Source organism: Solea senegalensis, linkage group LG16 (genome assembly GCF_019176455.1).
Source record: "Solea senegalensis isolate Sse05_10M linkage group LG16, IFAPA_SoseM_1, whole genome shotgun sequence".
NCBI lineage: Eukaryota > Metazoa > Chordata > Actinopteri > Pleuronectiformes > Soleidae > Solea > Solea senegalensis.
Window position 1 is genome coordinate 8324346 of NC_058036.1, and position 20063 is coordinate 8344408.

General features: G+C 39.9%; 2 protein-coding genes across 3 annotated transcripts; both read right to left on the reverse strand.

Annotated features, from left to right (window-relative positions):
• Positions 1-90: 90 nt before the first annotated feature.
• Positions 91-6368, reverse strand: golga5 (golgin A5). 2 transcript variants are annotated; one of them, XM_044047470.1, is made up of 13 exons: positions 6193-6368; positions 3913-4578; positions 3219-3416; positions 2919-3132; positions 2648-2771; positions 2292-2495; positions 2015-2185; positions 1767-1895; positions 1586-1684; positions 1129-1351; positions 803-902; positions 647-710; positions 91-564 (listed from the first exon to the last, which is right to left on the reverse strand). In XM_044047470.1, the coding sequence occupies exons 2-13, from the start codon at positions 4568-4570 to the stop codon at positions 484-486; spliced, it is 2265 nt and encodes a 754-aa protein (XP_043903405.1). In that variant the 5' UTR covers positions 4571-4578; positions 6193-6368; the 3' UTR covers positions 91-483. The 2 variants fall into 2 exon arrangements, with proteins under 2 accessions (XP_043903405.1, XP_043903404.1); XM_044047469.1 differs by having other exon boundaries at positions 2913-3132.
• Positions 6369-6793: 425 nt separating this feature from the next.
• rtf1 (RTF1 homolog, Paf1/RNA polymerase II complex component) lies at positions 6794-19747 on the reverse strand. The gene is made up of 18 exons (XM_044047471.1): positions 19550-19747; positions 15072-15182; positions 14408-14558; positions 13172-13373; positions 12906-13023; positions 11603-11714; positions 11365-11503; positions 11112-11289; positions 10422-10504; positions 10242-10329; positions 10034-10141; positions 9872-9949; positions 9641-9762; positions 9464-9521; positions 8751-8828; positions 8544-8645; positions 8258-8372; positions 6794-7905 (listed from the first exon to the last, which is right to left on the reverse strand). Exons 1-18 carry the CDS (start codon positions 19631-19633, stop codon positions 7799-7801), a joined length of 2034 nt encoding a protein of 677 aa, XP_043903406.1. The 5' UTR covers positions 19634-19747; the 3' UTR covers positions 6794-7798.
• Between the last annotated feature and the right edge of the window lie 316 nt (positions 19748-20063).

Here is a 20063-nt window from a genome sequence, read left to right on the forward strand (position 1 = left end):
GTAACATTACTCTTTAATATGGCAGAGCTCTCAGTTATCTAGTTGCATTACTTTTTAATGTCAAAGTAATAAAAAAAGTACCAGGCAGAGTGTCTTCCCCCAATTTGTTTATTAAAAGACTCAATCTTTTTTTTTTACATAGTGTTAAATACAATCTCTGAGGAGAATGGATGTCTGAAAGCAGAAGAAATGAACATATGTGAGCTCACGTTTGATTTAATGTCCTTTCAGCAGACCAACAATAACAATATATCACTCTGTAATTATTTTAAAAACAAAACGCAGCTGTCAGCTTTTTTAATCTTCTGTTAGAAATGATCAAGAAGAATCAAGAGCAAATGTCTTCATTTTGTAACATTTCTGTGCAAAACAGGGAGGTTCAGGTCCCAGAGCCCGTGTTCCAGCAGTCAATACCAGCCTTACATCGAAGGAAGAAACATCTTCAACATCTAAAACCCCAGCCATTCAAAATGTTCACTTCTTCTATCTTCCACCAGGCTGCCCACTATGCATTTCTGGTGTGTAAGTCAGAAGAACAATCATGACCCACAGATGCAGTACAGCCTGTGAAAAAAAGAAAAAAGATTGTTGATTTCTTTTATTAAATCAGAATTACATTAATTTCATTGATTAGATAAATGCTCACCATGTACAGAATAACGAAAACTCTGGCTATAGGGTAGCGTCTCAAGAAGATTCCCAGTCTGATGCTGAAATCAAGTTTCTCAATTTGTCAAAAGGGTTCCACAATACAAAAAAAATTGAATGTCAATAAAATCACGAGAAATATGTAAGATCTTACCTGAAACGGTCGATGGTACTGGCTGCCTTACGTACTTTACCATAAACTCCAGGACTGTCCTGATCACTGAAGAGGACTGGTGTGTTTCTTTGTCGTGCTCCTGAAATAAAAACAGACAAAGAAGCCAGAGAAGAAGACAAAGAAGACAAAAGATAGGGAAACTGTGCCAAATAAAGCAACTGTTCTGGTTCAAATTTCTTTTATTTTCTTTTATTTTTATTTTGTGGGCAGAAATATCAAATTTATAGGGTTAACTGACATGTCCTTCCCTACATGAAACTTCAATAATACACTGATGTTTTTAATCCTGATTCCGTCCTGCCTACCTGGTCCCTCAAGGGTGCTCATGTTGATGGCCGGCCCTCCACTTTGTCCACCCTGAGCGTTCTTCAGCTGCTGCTCCAGACGCTCCAGCTGGAACACCAGGGAGCTTTTCTCAGTGCCCAGAGACTCCAACATCGTCTGCTTCTGGATCAGAGTCTCCGTCAGCTGGTGGAGACGGTTTTCCAGCTCTATTTGGCTGCTGCTGCTGAGAGTCTTGTTGGTTAACTGCAAGAGTAAACAAAAAACAGGACATCAATCATCAAAGCTGCAATAAAGGTTTTGTGTAAGGCACCCTGGTATGTTGTTGTTGGTACTGGTAAGTATTTGTCGAGTATAAATACATATATTAGGATCATTGACCGTTAATCAATCTTTTACACATATGATGTCATCATATAAGCACTGACCAAGCATTAAGGCTCTGTATTTACATCCCTATGTAGATATAAAGAAACTGACCTGGTTCCTGAGTTTTTGGATTTCATCTTCTCTGTCTTTGATTCGACTTTGCAGAGTTGCTTTGGCTCTATGCTGCTCTTCTTCTAGGTACTGCAGCTCCTGTTTTAAGGAACACATACAATGAATTAAAAAATATCTCAAGAAGAGTATGAGACGATTTATATACTGTATTGTATTTGACCTGTTTGTAGCGCTCCACCTCAACCTCCATTTCCTGTTTAGCTCTGTTCTGTAAGGCCTGTTGGTCCTGTAACTGCATCTGCTGCTCCCGCCATGCGTCTGTCTCCGTCAGAGCCTGGTTCTCTAAATCCTAAGAAAGAAAAACATGAATCACTTGAGCGACTGAACGACTAGGATCACAGGAAAAAAAACATAGGAACACCATACCATCTTTGATTTCTTTACTTTGTGCCATTTACACCATCTCACCTGGATTTCTGTTCGAAGTGTGAGAACCTGCCCCTGTAGTTTTTGAATCTCCTCCCTCTGCAGCTCCTTGTCGTGACGCAGCTCCTCCAGCTCCAGAACAATGGCCCCGCTGCCATCCAGGTTGTCCAGACCAGACCCCTCCTTCAAACTGCTGATTAGCTTCTCTTTAGACTAGGACAAACATATTTGAAGAATTCAGTAAATTCAAGTAAAAAGAAAGCTACTCTCAAAAAGTAAATGAACATTTCCATTTGTAGAGAACCTCAGTGAGTCTCACTTGTAAGATGCGTGAAGCTTTGTGCTTATAGTCTTGTAACTCCTGTTTGGCAGACTCAGCTGCTGCTTTGGCACTTTTCATTTGCTGTTGGAGGTCATCGACCCTTAACTTCTCCTCAGCGGCTCGTCGCTCTGCTGCAGTCACAGTCTCTGCAAGGGTATGCCTCTCTGCCTCCAGTTTGGACAGTCGACCAGTGTACTCACTCTACACAAAAACGGAGGATGTATTAAGTTTTGCTTCTGTGTTAAAACATCAAATAAGTAAAGGCAAAGCTGAAATGGATTTTCTAAACTATCAGTCATATAGTGTACATGGCAGATTAAAAGCAAATTAAGAGTAAATTATTCTGTATGTACCTGCATCTGCCGGAAGCTGTCCTGTTCCCTTCTGAGAGCAATGTCAGCCTCTCGCAGCCTCTCCTGTATCGTCTCAAGAGCTTGAGAATGTAGGCTGCTCCCTTCTGTGTGATCCTGAATAATTCTAAAAACAAAACAGTAAAGTGGTATCTTTATACATATACATATATATATATACATACATATATATATATATATATATATGTATATACATATATACATATACACACACATACATCAATCAACTATGGCCACAGGATTGTACCTTGACCTTTCCTTCTGTGCCTCCTCTAGTGCAGCACTGCGAGACTTCAGCAGCTGATCGGCTTCATCGAGTCTGATCTTCAGCACTGCAAGTTGTCCGTCTTTGGCTGAAAGTGCCTGCTCCAGGTCGTCGATTTGTGAGCGAAGTTCCCGTAAAGTACGGTCAGACTGAGAATTCTCCGAGTTCCATTTGTCTGCACGTAACCTCGCCTTGTTCAACTCTGCAAGAGTAGAGAACAACTCCGTCAATAAAGAGACAGGCGTGCCGTATTTGCCACCATTATTCCACATGTATCTTTTCTCTTGCCATCTTGCAAGTCTTTTGCTCTCTGGATGACTGAAGCCATCTCCTGGTTGAGGGAGGCCACTTCAGTGCGCAACAGCTGGTTCTCCAGACGCAGACTGGACAGGATCTGGCTCTGTGGCTCCACAGTTGGGGGAGGAGGCTCCTGCCTGCTGGTGTCCTGAGAGACAGTCAAGCCTGAGTCTGAACTCTCAATTCTTTCTGTAGGCAGCCAGGTACGTGTAAAGATGGAACACACACACAAAGAATTCAGCCAAAAATGCCTGGAAATCACTTGGTTATTAAATGAATATAAGACAAGAGAACTCTGCCAGCATGTTTGACATTTTAAATCAATTAACTGAAAAGGCAATCGTCAAAAGATGAATTATTCATACGTAAAGGCCAAATAATATGCTGTAAATCTAATTCTCTTCTTTCGTGGAATATTGGTCAAAACATGTGGACTGAAGTATCACCATGATTAAACAGACAGTTACAGTTTGTAAAGTAAAAGAATAATTGATTGAATGAAGAAATAAGAAATAATCAGCAAATTAGTAAGAAAAACTATTATCTATTAATATTATCAGAAACTCAGTTATAATTTATCATTTTTTTATAATTTAAAAAAAAAACCTGTAAAACTGAAAAATGTTTCACTACTCTTGAGACAGTTCTTTTTCAATACTCACATGTTTAGTGTCATTACTCATACCTTGGGTCTGCTCTTTAGCAGAGCTCTCCTCGGAGGTTTTGATGCTGTAAGCCGACAGCGAGCTGAGGCTTGAGGCCCTGGATACACCGCGGGTTGAGGGAGGTGTGGACGGGACAGAGGGGATTGTATAAGGACTGGTGGAGGGAGGAGGATGTGTTGGGTCTTGGGCCTCCATAACAGGAACCACTTTGGTAAGTTCCCTTCTTGATTCCCTCCTGTTGGTGGCTGCTGGGGGTTCTGAGCTGTTCAGAAAGTCAAAGAGCATGTCTTCGTCCACATCCTGCTCACTCTTTTTGGGTCTCACAAAGCCAGATGATGTCTTGGCAGAGTTGGCGGTGCCGCTGCCAGAAGCAGAGGGTGTGCTGGGTACATTAGCTGTGCCAGCCAACAAGGTTGCATTGGATTTCTTGATGTTGCCAGCTACTGCAGAAATTAAGTTTGGTGCACTTAGTGATGATGGAAAGGTGGGATGTGTAACAGCTGTGTCGGCCTTGTACCCTGCAGTGTTGTACTCAGGACTGACAGTGGGTTCTTCTTCAAATGGGGATGAAAAGGAGGAGGTTCTTGCTTGGTTTTTGGTCAGGGCAGTAGCAGCTCCCTGGTCCACTTTATTCAGGAAGTCTTCAGCCTTTCCAGCCAAGTCAGTAAACCAAGACATTTTGCATCCTAGGGCCAGAGACAACAGGACAATTTTGACAATTATGAAAACTGAATGTGTAAATGAGCACTTTGGCTTAATATGTCCTTGTGTCTAATCTCTATATTATCTCTACAATGGAGGTTATGTTGTGCGTTTGCCTATTTCTCTGTCTGTGAGCATCTTAACCCAAAAAGTGAGGGGTGTAGATTTTGACCTTAGGAAGAGAGTGTGATTTTGGTGGTGATGTGGATCCAGTGTATTGACACTGTGGAAGACTGAGAAGCCTTATTTTTTTGTAACACCAAGGTGGGAGTGGTAAAGCTGGCCGTGACAACTACCAGGATTTTAAAAACGACCAAGGAAATTGAGCCACAAAGAGTTCCTTTTGAAAGGTACTTAACACACAACTGCTCAAGCGGAGCTAAAGAGCCAAACATTCACACTGGTTGTACTGGATAGCTTTCACATGTACAGTATGTATGATCAGGGTGTTACTGTGCAAATGTGTGTCTCACCAATACTGCCCTGAATAAACAAAGGTAATACTCACATTATTCCAATCAAGACAAGCTCAGAGTTATCTATAGTCTCACATAATAAATGAAAATATGAGCCATGATTGCTGGGTACATACATATATATATACATATATATATACATATACATATACATACATATATATATATATATATATATATATATATATATATATATATATATATATATATATATATACACACACACACACACAACCTTTATTTTACCAGGCAAATTATTATTATTAAATTATTATTTACATTGCTGGCCTGACAAGTGCCAGATATAAAAACTTCTGTTAAAGGGGAGAAAACAAAAGATAAAAACATCAAACACTTTAAACTGTAACTCACATGTAAATGAATTCTTTAGAAACATAAAAACAGTAATTACAAGTGTCATTAATAATTGCCTAAAACAACAAGTTCCAGTCATTTGATGCAGCAAATGAAAAGGACATTGTCAGAACTTGGTTTTTGGGACAGGGTAAAAACCGTGTGTTAGACATGGTTGCTGATACTGGATGCAGTAGCTAAACTGGCTTAGATATAGATGTGAATGTCCAAGTAGCGTTTTATAGATTGTAAACCAATGAATACTACAATGAGTATATAGGGAATGACATAGGACAAGGTTTAAAATGTCTGCATGATTAAAAAGATAGCATATTGTACAACTGTTGTGGATTTTGCAAGTAGGAGAGGAAGCATATATGCACATATTATATTGCTTTATAAATGCAAGTAGACTATAACCCACAGAAGTCTTTAGTCGGGTTCTTAAACCGTGAAGAGCTTATTTCAGGATTACATGACTGAGGCCATTGGTTATGTTTCTGTATCATATAGTTATTGTAAGCAGGATTTAAGTGTCAAATCACAACTAGGCTTTCCCTGAACATGAACAATTTCTGTAGTTGTCATGCTTAAGACAATCACTCAACATAGTGGCGACATCGTATAGTTTCTGACTTATAAAGAAGCTGTCACAGGAGAACAGCTTAGATTAAATTTGATATCAATATTAGTTGTTTCAACATAATATGTCGTAGCTAAAGCTAACGGGCTAGCTGGTTACAGAAGAGATTTGCGCATTCTACGTACCGTTTGAAACGACCGTCCTTGTCTCAGATTGTTTGTATCTACCCGGCTACCGTCTAGGCTTAACGGGTGGGCATGAAAAAGTAAAGCACTGTAAATAAACTAAGTAAAAGTTCATTATCTGTCATCGGTAATGTTGGTGATCCTCTTCGATACGTGGACCCGGAAGTGTTGATGACGAGGACCCCACAACAGAGCGTGCTCAGAATCGCCTGATCAAAAATTAACCAACAAATCAGCGTCTTCATGTTAATAGAATTTTTCCAATGAAAACAATATATTTAGAATATCATTTTGATTCATTAATATCATGGTTGAGGTAAGACTGATTAATATTACAAGTTGTAAAAAATTACAACTTCAACATTATCCTGACATGAATAATTCTATGGTTGATGCTAATTTGGGAAATTCAAATTTCTTCTTAAGGATGATCATGTCGTTTTACTTATGTGACACTTTAAAATAAAATGATATCAGTATGGTCAATATAAATAAATGAGTATTTATATATGCAAGTATAATAAAAGAAATAACATTGAAAACATCTAGCAATATCATTATTGGTATTTTGTGCAGGGTTTGAGAACATAAATGACACAAATTTTATGAAACAGTGCCTCTTTATTTTTTTTCCCTGCACTCACTCCAAAATGCATATTTACATGGCATGCCACATCAATACAGGAGGTGACTATGGACACAATCGATTAACACGTAGAATCTGCTCTGGGAGTTACGTTGCAGGGGAGTTTGTCCCCATGTACAACTGACCAAGAGATAACAGAAACGAAGAAACACTTTAATAACCAGGCCAGTCATAGAAAAGGGTTTTTTTTCTCAAAGTGGACTGTTTCAAAGACTTAAAAAGCAATAAATGTCCAGTCGACGTTTGCCGACCTTTTCACATTGGTCATGAAGACCCAGGGATGGTGATCGTCACACTCCGCAAAAATAGGAGCAGTTGTTCAAATTTAGGATGGACTGTAGGCGCAGACAATCACACATTTTGTCAAAGAAGGGGGTTTGGAAATTTACAGTTTCATTCATCGCTGGTCAACTCCATTAAATGTCCTCCAGTCATTTCAAATGCCTCAACAATCTAAGTCTTCTAAAATAGTGTCCTTGTTCAATGTAAGAATCCACAAGCGCCATGTCCTTATGAGAGACAAAAAGAAAAAAAGAAAAGAGGAGTGGACTCCAGCGGCTCCGAAATAGGGGGAGGAGTTAAATACATTAAAAAAAACACACAAATAACTCAGTATGCAAGTTTTTGTGTGATAAAAAAATAACAAAACAAAAAAGAACATTGTCTTCTAAGAGATCCTTTGAAAAAAAGTCTACACTCAGTATTTCCTCTGTTTGGATAGATACTCTGTTGCATCACCATTCACACACACACACACACACACACACACACACACACACACACACACACACACACACACACACACACACACACACACACACACACACACACACACACACACACACACACACACACACACACACACACACACACACACACACACACACTCACATACTCACACAAACAAACACACAACCAATTACACATGTGATGTGGATTCTGATTAATGGACTGGCCACATTAGATCAGCCCCCTCCTTTTCTTGTAGTCCTCCAGGTTGAGGGACCTGCGGGGGGCGCCGTCCTTCACCGGCAGAGCATTGGAGCTCACAGACAAAGACTTTGCCTCTGCACATCACAAAACACAAAATCAGTACATATAAATGAATTAATTATTGACAGTGGGTTCACACTGAACACGCTTAAAATCTGTGACTCATACTAAGTCAACACAAGGACGCAACAAAATTACAGTTGTGGTTTGTGGTTGTGGTTGCCTGCAGTTTTACAACGTTTATACTTCCAGTTACAATCCTTCTAGTGAACGTTATTGGGCTTCCAGAAATCACCATAGCTACAAACGGCACAAAAACAATCCTGTGGTGTGTTTGGTGTGAACACAGCACAACACTGTGTTACAACAAAGTATTACTTCCCTTCATATTTTCGTCTCAATAACAAACAAGAGACATCATCTCACCTGCATTGGGAACCTGTAGGTCGATCTTAACGTCAAAATCGTGGACTTTAAACAAGTCCTCTGAGAGGTCAGTGGTTGGTTTGGGGACGTCTTTATCTTTTGAATTCGGTTGTCCCTTTATAACAGAGGAACAGACAAAAAAATGATATTAGACCTCTTTATGGTAAAGCTACTAATCTATTTCATGTGGTAATAGCTCCTGTTGGAACATAAACTCATAATAAACCACCATACAAATTCATATGACAAGAGTGAATATGTGAAAGAACAGAGAGTGGTGCTTTACCAGTTTGTTCTTCTCAGCACTCGCAGGATCTTGTCCTGACCCAGAGCCGTACTTCTGGTTGAGATGAGCGAGAATAGCTGCGTGGACTGATGGATCTCTGGCCTACACAACCAGCAGGAGCAAAACACCCGATTAGAGGAACAGATCTACAGTCAACCACATTTGCTTACAATGTACATATAAAAATGGAATTTAAAACAAACTTACATTTGACACCATTGTGGGTTTGCACTGTCTTCGAGTGAAAGGGTCCATTTGCTGGTTTTTGGCGTTTTGTCCTTCAGCCTGGACGAAAACAGGGAAACGAAAATGAGTGTCTTTCAACAGCAAAGTGGCTTGGACAACTGACGTGTTAACCTTTACATTCAACAAGTGATGGCATCACTGGTGCTCATATTAAGGTAAAGACACATGCAGCACTCTCCTGGAAAATATGGTGTGCTGAGAGAATTAATTTATCATGACATTTTCCTCACTAATATCAAAAAAACAGTATTCTACTAGTGAGAATAGAGACTTAGAATTACTATTGAGTGTTTTACTTTCGATTAATCAATTACTAAATTCATCATCTATTTTGATAATCGACTAATCAATTTTTCAATAATTAAACAAGTTCTTTAATGTGAATATTTCCTGGCTTCTGTGCTCTATATAATAAAGAAATCATTCAAATATGAATAAGAGCATTATCATTTCAATGGGAAACATCGATCATAATTTTTCAACATTTTCTGGACCAATAAACTAATTGATTAATCAGGGGGGGAAGAAAATCGTTGACAGCTTAATCGATGATGAAAATAATAACTAGTTGCTAGTTTATCAAATTTGAGCTACTTCCATTAATAGTCTTTTATAATAAAAGTCATCACAGTGAACTGAGCAGATGTACAGTATTATGAGACAAATGCACTTACCACGAGAGCTTTCTCAGATTCAACAATATTCCAGCTTCTGTTCCTCTGGTTAATGTAGCTGCATTGTAAAATAGGATTTTTTTTAGTCTCTCTATTCAATTTCATTGTACATAATACACCGTGGAAGCATAATTTGAAATTTAGTATTACATGCTAATATAAGTGTTGCTGATGTACCTGATAGCAGAGATGTTCTTGGTCCTCTGTCTGTCAAGTGCTTCTGCTCTTTCCTCGAGCTCGTTCAGCTCATCCTGGATCACTTTCACCTTATCACCGTCTCCATTCTCTTCTGCCATTGCCTTGATTCAAAACAAAGGCAAGAAAAAGAAAAGTCAGACCAAAACACTTTTGGAGTAACTTCACTTGTGTTGACATTAAACATCACATTTTCAAGTGCTTTTACTTCACCTTATCTTTCAGTAACTGCGTTTTCTTCATGGCGTAATTTGGTGGTGCTTTCCGGAATCTGTCCTTTTCTTTAACAATCTGCAGAAAGTAAAACAAGAAATCTTATTGTCCCTCTGTCCATGAGGAAACCAGTGCGGAGACATTTCAAGAAACTTGACTTACATCCTCTATGTCTTTGTCGTTGAACTTGTAGTTCAGAGCTTCTTTGATGGACTGCTCCTTTTTGGTGACTTCGTCAAGAGTTGGTACTTGCATCCCAGCAACAATCATCTGCAAAGAAGAGAATCAAAGGATTTGTCTCTTGAGATAAGATAAGATGAACTTTATTTATCCCTCAAAGGGGATATTCCCTCTTTTTAAATACACTTACTGCCTCTTTCCACTTCATGAACTCGCTTTCTGTAAATTCCTGATTCGATACAAATTCAAGCCTGAAAACCCTTGTGTCGCCCCCGTGCCTGAGGAAGATACAAAACACGAGTAATAATGTAAGAGCAGGACCCCATGACTCCCTTAAAAATAAATATAGAATTTGAAACTGCATTCCTACCTTAACTGTAATCCCTTGTTTGTTCGTGTCGTACCAAGCTGGTAAACTTTTGCCGTCTCCACCACATCCATAATTTCAGCAACCTTTCAACAACAAAAAAATTTATTAAAAGGCGATCTATGTAAGAAACGTATCACATTAACACATAAAATAACCAAAGTGCCACCAGATATTATTAAGCATGTTAAATTGAAATAGTAGTTAACAATGGTGCAGCCAATTGCATAATAGACTGTCATTTGCAGGCCACAAATTGATGTTGTGGTTTGGTCCCCCACACAAACAATAACACGAGTAGCACTTCAACACATTGGATGCCAGCAGAGCAGGCAAGCTGTTAGCTTGCTCACAATCCCGGACCTAAAAAGCCCCAAAACCCCTCAAAAAATGTCTTGACCAGAGGAGAAGAAAAGAGAAAAGACAGCCGACAACCATCTTCCATTTTCTCTTGGTCACTTTATCGGTAGATAATTAATGTATATACTTTTTTACAAATGTCGTTATCCCCACTGCTGCTCTAAAGCAAACTTTCAATCGTTGCTGTTGCTGACATACGAAAATGAACCAAATACATTCAATTAACAAAAAAAAAACAGATAGGACAGTTATGTATGTGGATGTGTTGAGTAACCAATTTTGAATGCTAAATTTTGCCATTGTAAAGAGACTTTACCGCAAAGACAAACTCACCCTGTAAACTGGTTTACTGCTGCTGTTCCCAATCCCTATCCTCACAAAGCAGCCGGTCACTGTCTTAGCAAAGAAGGGCATGTGGCACCAGCGCTCCAGCTTGTTTCTGGACAGGCGGACTCTGTTCAGCTCATCTGGTAGTGAAACGGGCTGTGACTTTGGTGGAGTCTCCTCTTTCCTGTGAGCATAAACACACAGCGTTGAAGCAGAGGACAGGGAAGAAGTCATGGTGAGTACGCATAATGACACTTACTCGTCGTCATCATACGACGAAGAGCGCGAACTTCGGTCGCTTTTGACCGATGACTTGTCATCGTCCTCCTCTTCCTCCTCCTCGTCGTCAGAGTAAACTTCACTCGTCTTCAGGGGCAGGCGTTTGGCCAGAAGCTCGGCTGCTCACCAAAGACAAGTGTCAGGATTTAGAATTTGAACGACACAATCATGTCACAAACAAAAAAAAGATATATACATAAAAAAAAAAACACACCCACCTGTTTTGTTTTTCTTTTTCTCACGTTCAGCTTTGAGTTCTTCCATGGCCTGAGACTTCTTGTCAAGCTTTTCGTCACGTTTTGATCGTCTCTCCTTGTTGTGTGACGTGACCTAGAGAAGAAAGAACATTTCAATAATAATGTACAGAGACGTGAACACATTGGTGCGTTTGTCTTATTCTATAAGTCCGATATATTTAACCTCTTCTTCCCGGTCGCCCCTGGTACCGGAGGCAGACCCACTCACTGTGGCACATACGTATCAAAGGCATGTTTACCTTTGATCATTCTTGACATGCAGCATACCCACAGAAAGCTCAGAAACTTGGCTAAAAGCTCATAAAAACCATTCTTATGTTCCCCAAACACAGACTTAACGCTAAACTGATCGAACCAACACGAGCCGAAAACACCATAACAGTGTAAACATTGAAAAGCGGCACCGGAGAATCAGCGTAGTCATGTTAAAAAAAACTTTACAAATCCCAACGGTACCGCAAAATAAGAGCAAAACAACAACTCACTTTCAAGAAATACAACCAGAAATGTTGTCTCACCTTTGCAAAACAAGTTATTTTCACTGCTTCTAAAGGAGAACTAGACTTCCCAGCATGCTTTGGGGACTGTTCCCGGTCTGATTGGTCATTCCAGACGGACATTGGCTCGTTCTGATTGGAGAAGGGCGAATGTCCGTCAAACTACGTCATACGTATTTGTGTCCTTCTGACGTGCGAACGGAGGGAGCTACGTGCATTTGGAGACCGCAGCCTGATCCTATTGGTTTAGAGGATTAAAACGAGCTGTCAATCACCCAGAATGGCCAATGCTAGCCGGAGCTATGGCCCTGAACAGGCTGAGGCTCAGAGTTGTCTTTGACGCTCCAGAGAAAAATGGCGCATATATATTGATTTTTTTAATTATTTTTTTTTTTCCAATGCAAAACAAGTTTTTATTAGACCAATAGTGACACGTAAATAAAATTAAATGGGTTTAATAATTTTGTACCCGTAAAAACCGCTGTAGTTTTACTCTGCTTCACTTCAGCATCATCAGACTTTGCACAGCTAATGTCCACATGTTGTTACATGACTTCCATGAGTTTTAATGCTTTTAATGCACATTTTTAATGCTAATATTTATTTTAAAATGCAATATTTCTTTAAATACTTCATTAATGGTGGGTCCCATCTGCATTTACTCTGGCACAGTGGTATCCACAGTGAAACTTACACGTCTGGTGGAATCTGACAAGTGTTATCTTTATTCTGAGAAGAGGTTAAAATACCCATGAATCTGGACTCACCGCTTGTATGTCTGGAACCTGAGATAGCTTCCTTTTTTCTTGCTCTTCCTCCTGTTTCTTTTTCTTCTCCTCTTTCTCTTTTTTCTTTGCCGTCTTCAGCTTTTTCTTAATTTCAAACCTGTCAACACACCCGGTCGGAAATGAGTAACCGTGAGCTCAACAACAGCAGTGTGAGAATCTCAGACTCTAGTTTTGAGAACTGGGATGAGATAAAATGCAATGGTGAATTGAACCATTACCATTATTTTAAGGGTGATATCACTCACCGTCTCTTTAGCACCTCCCTTTTCTCAATTCTGTTGAACAGCTCTTGTTCTCTCTCCTTCTCTGTCATCTGCTCCAGACGAGCTCTGTCCTCTGCGTCTCCCATCAAGTCGTCATCGTAACCGTCTTTAAACACCTCGTCCTCAGATGAGTCCGAGTCTGAGCTGGAGGACGAACTGTTGCTCTCTGAATCAGACACCTCGCCTGGGAAAGAGCAATTAATTCACATAAACTGGAATCAATAAGTGGAGACTTAACCAATAACATTGCTTCTTTTCATTGTGAACTCTCTACACCATCTTTCCTGATCACGCAAAACTTTAAGCAGTGAAGAATACACCAACAGAAAATTAAGGGAGCCATATGGTGGTTCAATGTGTGTGGAAAATACCTGGAAAAATGGGTTCGGACATTTAGGGCTCAACGATGCGTTATTGTGATAATTATTTTAAAACAAATAAAAAGTATCAATATAAAGTGTACACTGCAGGTATTCTGTTTTGTTTTCAGTTTCAGTTTAAAGACAGTTTGTGATACAGTTTTTTTCTCTCCATGTAGTGAAGCATATTTTTTTGATCAACTTGATAAATTTTGATCAAATTCCCAGAACTTTTCTTGTAGTTTTTCAATCACCTTATGGAACAGTATCAGGATTTTAAATGTTTTATTAACCATAATGTGGCTCCCTTAAATTTCTGTGTGTATTCTTCACTGCTAAAACGTTTGCGTCATCTTTCAACTCAAAAGGTTGTGGGTTCGATTCCCGGCTCCGCTAGTCAACATGCCAAAGTGTCCTTGGGCAAGACACTTTAACCCCATGTTGTGTGTAAAATAAAAGGCACAAAATAAATAAGGGCATATAAATAACAACACCAATAGGCTAGGAAAAAGGATATGAAATCTCTAACACTGTACAAATTAAAAACAGAATACAAATAATGTAAAAAGAGTAAACAGGGAATATAAACAAACTATAAACACCATCCTATCTGAATGTCGGTAAATGTTTATAGGGAATATTTGTGTTGGCAGCTTAGCTGCTGCTCTGACATAAAGGGGATAATCAAGTGAGTCACCTCATCCCAGCTGCCTAAAATACCTGAAGACATGTCAGGTCATCTACATTCCAGGTCAAGTCATTCTGATTTATTTACGCTTTCTGACAGACTTCATGAACATGAGATGTATTGGTTTGCTGCCACGGCCCCCACCATCATGAGTAAAGCACGTCCACATACCCTCCTCAGGTGCAGAGCTTTCTGCTGAGCTGTCGCCATCAGAGCTGCCAGATGCTGTTGCTTTATTCACTTTCTTCTTCGTGGTGTTTTTCTTCTCAGACCCTTTTCCTGGTTTAACCTTCTTTTTGCCTTTGGTGCCACCCACAGTCCACTAGACAGAGACAAAAAAAAAGAAAAGTTGTGGGATATACTAGATATGCTTGTCTAACAACATTCTGACATGTTTACACTATAGCTGTGTTTCCACTGAGTGGAACGGTTCTGTTTGGAACAGTATGGTATATACTCTTTTTGCATTTCCACTAGGCACAGTAACAAAATAACCAGCTCCAGGCATTCCATTTTTCTGCACCATTCCCATGGGGTACCAGAGTAAAATGGTAAAGCCAGACTGGCTCCACCCACAACAGTCAGCTGATTGGGCGACAGAAAAATGACACTCCCTGGCAATCGGTGTAAATATCCCATGACAGTCAAGGCAAACAGTCCATTCTCGTACAAAGCTTGATGTCTTGTTGAGACAAACATCCACAAACCGAGGAGGAAATAAATTACTGATGTATGTCCTCTATTGTTGTCCACCTACTAAGAAAAGGTACTATTCTCAGTCAAAACGCAAGCCTGACCCAGGACTTCCAAATCATACCGTACTGTACTGTCATACCTCATCATCACTGTCTGATGTCTCAGAGTCTGTAGAAGCAGCAGGTTTGCTGACTGGATCTTCCTGCTCACCCGAATCGACCCTCTTCCTCTTCGCCAATGACAGAAGCTCCTGGGAAAAAAAGAATACGTTTAAATGGTTCAGAAAGATCCCACAAAATTGGGTAACTACAAGTCCAGTTAACATTAGCCTTGCTCATATTCTTCAAGATCATTCAGTAGGTGTGAATAGATCCAAACCTCTTGCCCTGGGAGGTGTCACAAATCATATTTCAAGACCAAGGGGCCAACTTTGCAATATTCACTGATGATTCACTGATACACTGGGACAACTAGGATGCATCCATGGAAAGCCTTCAATTGACCAAACAACTTTTCCTTATTTGCATCACAGGCAGAAGTAAAAATACAGTTTTTGTTCCATGCAGGTCACAAGATGTGAACACAGAGGCAAACAGAGGAGGTTTCTGATGATAGTGTGAGCAGTGCCAGTGACTAGTCTGAACTCGATTTTTGCAGCACTTTGATTTAAGATACTATTTCTGACACGGAGCCTGAACGCATCACAACATGCACAATGCTAATACCCTTCTCTGAGTACTAAGGCTGAGCTTGTTCAGCCAATCAAGAACTGCCATGATGGAACTAATATACACTGAAATTTTTGGTACCCGAGTGAAGTCGCCAAAAATCAAGACAGTCAGAACACTATTCCCACTGAGAGAAGTATGTTCTGCCTTGTGGTGTTTTACTACCCGAGTGTGAACTACGATATCACAAACATACCAGAAACAAAGTGAGTCGAGGGAAGAAAAAACAAAACAACAACACCATAGGCCTCAGCAATAATATTGTGATTGAGAAGATTTAACTGAAGATTGAGAGAAGAAACTTCCAACAGCACTTAATCCAATATGGAGCCAGAACTCCATAAAGAGTCACAGGAAGTGGCACAAGAATCAAACCGAACAATGCCGAACTGCAGATCAGTTAAAAAGACTGAACAATACAGAAAATGTGGGTTAATCTCCAACATTTAGCAAGGACATGTTATAAATGTCATCATTTAACAGAGGAGTCTGGTGTATTTAGCTACAGCACTGCTGAAAGCCTGTGATCGCAATTGGCGAGCCGAATCCAAACCTTTTTCCGGCACAAGCTTGGGTAGGGTGATTCTCATCACTACCACCTGAGTTTTCATCAACATCCAATGCGCATTTATTTCTCCTTAGCACACATGTAGTTGTGAATCAAGATCACGATTATTTTTAACAATTTATCGTGCAAACCTGAGTGGTACACTACCCTCAGCAAACACATTGATGAGATGATGTAGGAAGGAGGGAATGCGTGACATAACAAGTAAGCGCACACAAAACACACACATCTTTACGCACAGTGTCCTTGTCTACATCAGTATAAAATGATGTGTTGTTGCAATTGAAACTCGGCTGTAGTGCTCACCTTTATCAACCAAATAAATTCTTGGTCTGAACATAGGAGCTCAGCTTCACGGCTGAGACATAAATAGACTTATCGTGGTCTGGGTGTATCTGGGGGACGCTGTTGTTGTTGCAGGTGATTGCATCTGCAGCAACAAATCAACGATTGTTTGACTAAAACATTGAAATGTGCCAATTCTGATATGTTTATATTCAAAACGGACGGCGCAACCTAATGCAGACAAGTTAGCTCACTGTTTTCATATGATATGCCATGTTTGTAGTCAGGCTATGTGATATGCAAACTGTTGCTTGCAAAATTTGCATTCGACTTTTTCCCGCCATATATTTTTGTAGAATGCTGCCACACTGCCAATGTCTTTGACATGGATGTTAGAGGACTGACTGTAGCCTAAAATTAAAAGCTCAAAAATTAAATAAACCCAACGGACGTTGAAGAATGTAGACATTCTTTAATCTATCCATCTCTAGTGGATTGGGCTAATACAAAATAGTGAAAACAAGGGGGGTGTTCTCTGAATACACGCTGTTACCTGTGTTACATCTGTTACCAGGGGTGCTCTGAAAACACCCCCATTAGCACTTGGTACTTTCCTCCTGATGAAATTAACGATAGACCAGTAACGCATCGACCAGTCAACTCAGTGTTTACAGCCCTAGTGAGCACAAAGTTAACAAGTACAAGTATCCTAGACTTACAGTACAACAAAACAATTAATTATTATTCTTGAAAATTGATTTCTGAATCAAAACATTATTGTAAAGATATGATCAGCTCTTAAGATGCCACTGAAGACTACTGTCCTTATTTGAGCAACTTCTGATCATCTTTTATTACCTCTGCCAAGGCGATTATGTTTTTGGCTGCATTTAGCTGTTCAGGAACAGCCTAAAGGTAAAGCAGTGCTTCTCAAACGTTTTATACCTTCTACCACCTGCGAAAATATTGAGCTCTAGAACCATTATGTCCAAGGTTAAAATACAGTGGAGTCCACTGGTCGAGCAAAGTCAGCTACGGATTTTTCACAGGGGGCAAATTTATTCCCAATAATATAATTTTCTCTCTTATCATCCTCACCTTCCTCACATATAATACAGACACTGGTAAAGTGAAATAAGATTAACCTAGAGCAAGAGATAAGGTGACTTAAACTATTATTATTTGTGTATGACTTTTTTGTTATTTGATTTATTTTCTACTCATTCCACTCTTAGATCACATATTTCAAATTTTCCTCCAGGTACCTCGCGTACCACAGGTAAAGGAATGGTTTTGGTGAAATTTTCTGGGAATGATGCCTACGGTCGAGGAAGAAATCATTTCATTGTGGTGGTAATTTAGCCATGGATTTGGATTCAGGATACAAAACAATTGATAAACTTATGAGGGTAGAATTAAGTTAGAGCATCAGCTATTCTGCAGTGATCTGTCAGGCATTGGACGCAAAAGTTACAGTAAATACTGACTGAAACCATAACAATAACCTGGTTATATAATGGGTGAAAACTGTTGCCTCTGGAAGACACATACTGAATTAGCAGATAACGAACACTGGAGTTGACTGGAGTGGCAGTTTGGGTGACCATAAGTCTGAATTCAGGCCAGACAGTCCCGATTTTAAATATCCTGTCCGGACGCACTGGAACGCAGCATACCTTCCACTGCCCTAAGATAATCTATGATCTGATCTATGGTCAAACAAATAATTGGCTAAAATTGGTGTCTATCGATCAAATCAAATATGTCTGATATATCATTGGTTAAAAATGTAAACAAGGCTTCAATGTGTTGGCTACACACGGAGAGGCTGTGCTGTGGCTGTGTAACAGAAATGCCAAAACGTAAAAACATCTTTTAATTCTGAATGATCAAATGTCTCCAAGTTTGTGTCAGTTTCACCTTTCCCTGAACCAACATGCACCAGCAGTTCCTTGGCAACAAGAGATACCCTTTTCCTGTTCTGTTATGCATACATCATGACACTGTATATCATAAACTAAATAGTCTTACAATAAATAACGTATCTCAGAGTCACTATATCATCATCACAGACACCAGTTGTAAATTGAATAACGACTGAAATCACAATCTCAACTTTCGAATCTCGACTTTCAAAGCAAAGGTGGCATTTTGGGGTGGGAGGACAGTGTTGTGGTTGTAGCCATTATAACAAGACTACACGTTACCTCGTCCCACTAACCCAAAACAGCTGCCAACTACTAGTAACTAAATAAATGATCCTAGAATAAACAAGACAAATCAAAAAATGAGAGACCGATCTGTGCTAAAACAGAAAAAAAATTGAGAATCGAATTGTGACCGTACAACCGAAAATCTGATCGAATCAAGCGTTTGGAGAATCGTGACACCCCTAGTAGTGAAATAGTGTGTCCTCCTTCCAATGGAAATGGTCATCCGAGCAGCAGTGCTGTGACAGTCCATGACTGGAGCTCTCCAGTCAACTCTCCTGAGCTTGTTTGACAACAGCACAAGTAGCAGTGGCGCTCACTGACGTCATTGAGGATATAAGGTTCTTCGAGCTAAATCAAGTGCAGCTGCACTGCAGCTTCAGTTTGTGTAAACATGGTCCATCCTCGTTTTGTCTCACAAACATTATCCACCAAACATCTGTCTACTCGACAGCGTGATCTGTTCATGTCAACATTAAACTGCATGACTTCTAGCATCTCTCCAACATAACCTTACCGTTAGCACACGTTAGCTACCCAGTGCTACCACACTGTTGTGGTGAGCTACACCAAAAACACGTAACTCGATGCGGAGGACATCACACAAACGCCCGAGAAACCCCACAAATAACCAGTCTGTGTTTGAAAATACGCGTTTAACCAGAACCGGACGCGGAAAAAGTGACTAAAATTGGCATCTGCTCTCAGCGAGGCCAAAACACAACGCAGTCAGTTAGCGTAGGTTAGCTTCACCTCAAACTAGCAGCAACTCAGGACGCTAACACTTGCATCAAAATGTAAAAAAACAAAAACAATCCGCACGTACCTGATCTAAATTGTCATCGCTGGCACTGTCTTCAGAGTCCGAGTCAATCACGACTCGACCTTTCCGCTTCTTTACATTCACCATGATTAGCTGCGGGGCTAACCTGCTAGCTACCTCTGTGTCGTCTGAATGTTTGAAGCTAGCCGCTGCTAGTTACCAGTAACCACTTAGCTTGTTGGCTCGCGCTGGAGTCGAGCCACACAAAGGCACGACTGAGCATGCGCAACCTTTGTTGACGCTCTAGTTACCCGTGTAATTTTATTACACCTTTGCAAAACTTTGATCTCAACAGAATCAGGCTTAATAAACTAGTAATCACTGCACAAATAGTAGTTACATAGGCAGAGTTTACTGTTACCTTTGAAAAGGTGTCATCGTAAAGATCCAAGGCAACCAAATCTACAGAATTAATGCATAAATTAAATATGAAAATCATACATCAGATAGATAGATAGATAGATAGATAGATAGATAGATCTGCAACATATAATGAACATATAACAACAACACAAAA